This window comes from Phaethon lepturus, unplaced genomic scaffold (genome assembly GCF_000687285.1).
Source record: "Phaethon lepturus isolate BGI_N335 unplaced genomic scaffold, ASM68728v1 scaffold39483, whole genome shotgun sequence".
NCBI classification, from domain to species: Eukaryota; Metazoa; Chordata; class Aves; order Phaethontiformes; family Phaethontidae; genus Phaethon; species Phaethon lepturus.
In genome coordinates, this window is record NW_010530465.1 from 1,864 (window position 1) to 2,131 (window position 268).

Below are 268 nucleotides of genomic sequence, written 5' to 3' on the forward strand. Positions count from 1 at the left end.
GGGGGATGGGGCCTGGCTCCCCCCCCGCTGACCGGCCTCTCCTCTCCCCACAGGAACCCCTCGCTTAAACAGCAGCTCTTCTCCTACGCCATCTTGGGCTTTGCCCTCTCTGAGGCCATGGGGCTCTTCTGCCTCATGGTGGCCTTCCTCATCCTCTTCGCCATGTGACAGAGGTGGTGACAGTGATGGGGATGGAGCTGGCACCCCACTGTGCCTGGTCCCCCTGCCCAGCCTTGAATGCTGTCTGGGGGACAGGGGAGAGCCCCCA

At 64.6% G+C, this 268-nt stretch overlaps 1 protein-coding gene across 1 annotated transcript in view; it reads left to right on the top strand.

Annotated features, from left to right (window-relative positions):
• Positions 1 to 168, top strand: part of LOC104618631 (ATP synthase F(0) complex subunit C3, mitochondrial-like) — a 1,230-nt gene extending 1,062 nt beyond the window's left edge. The window contains exon 3 of the mRNA XM_010284275.1: positions 54 to 168. Within this exon, the coding sequence (XP_010282577.1) occupies positions 54 to 168 (115 nt within the window). The remainder of the gene's footprint in view (positions 1 to 53) is intronic.
• Positions 169 to 268: the final 100 nt, after the last annotated feature.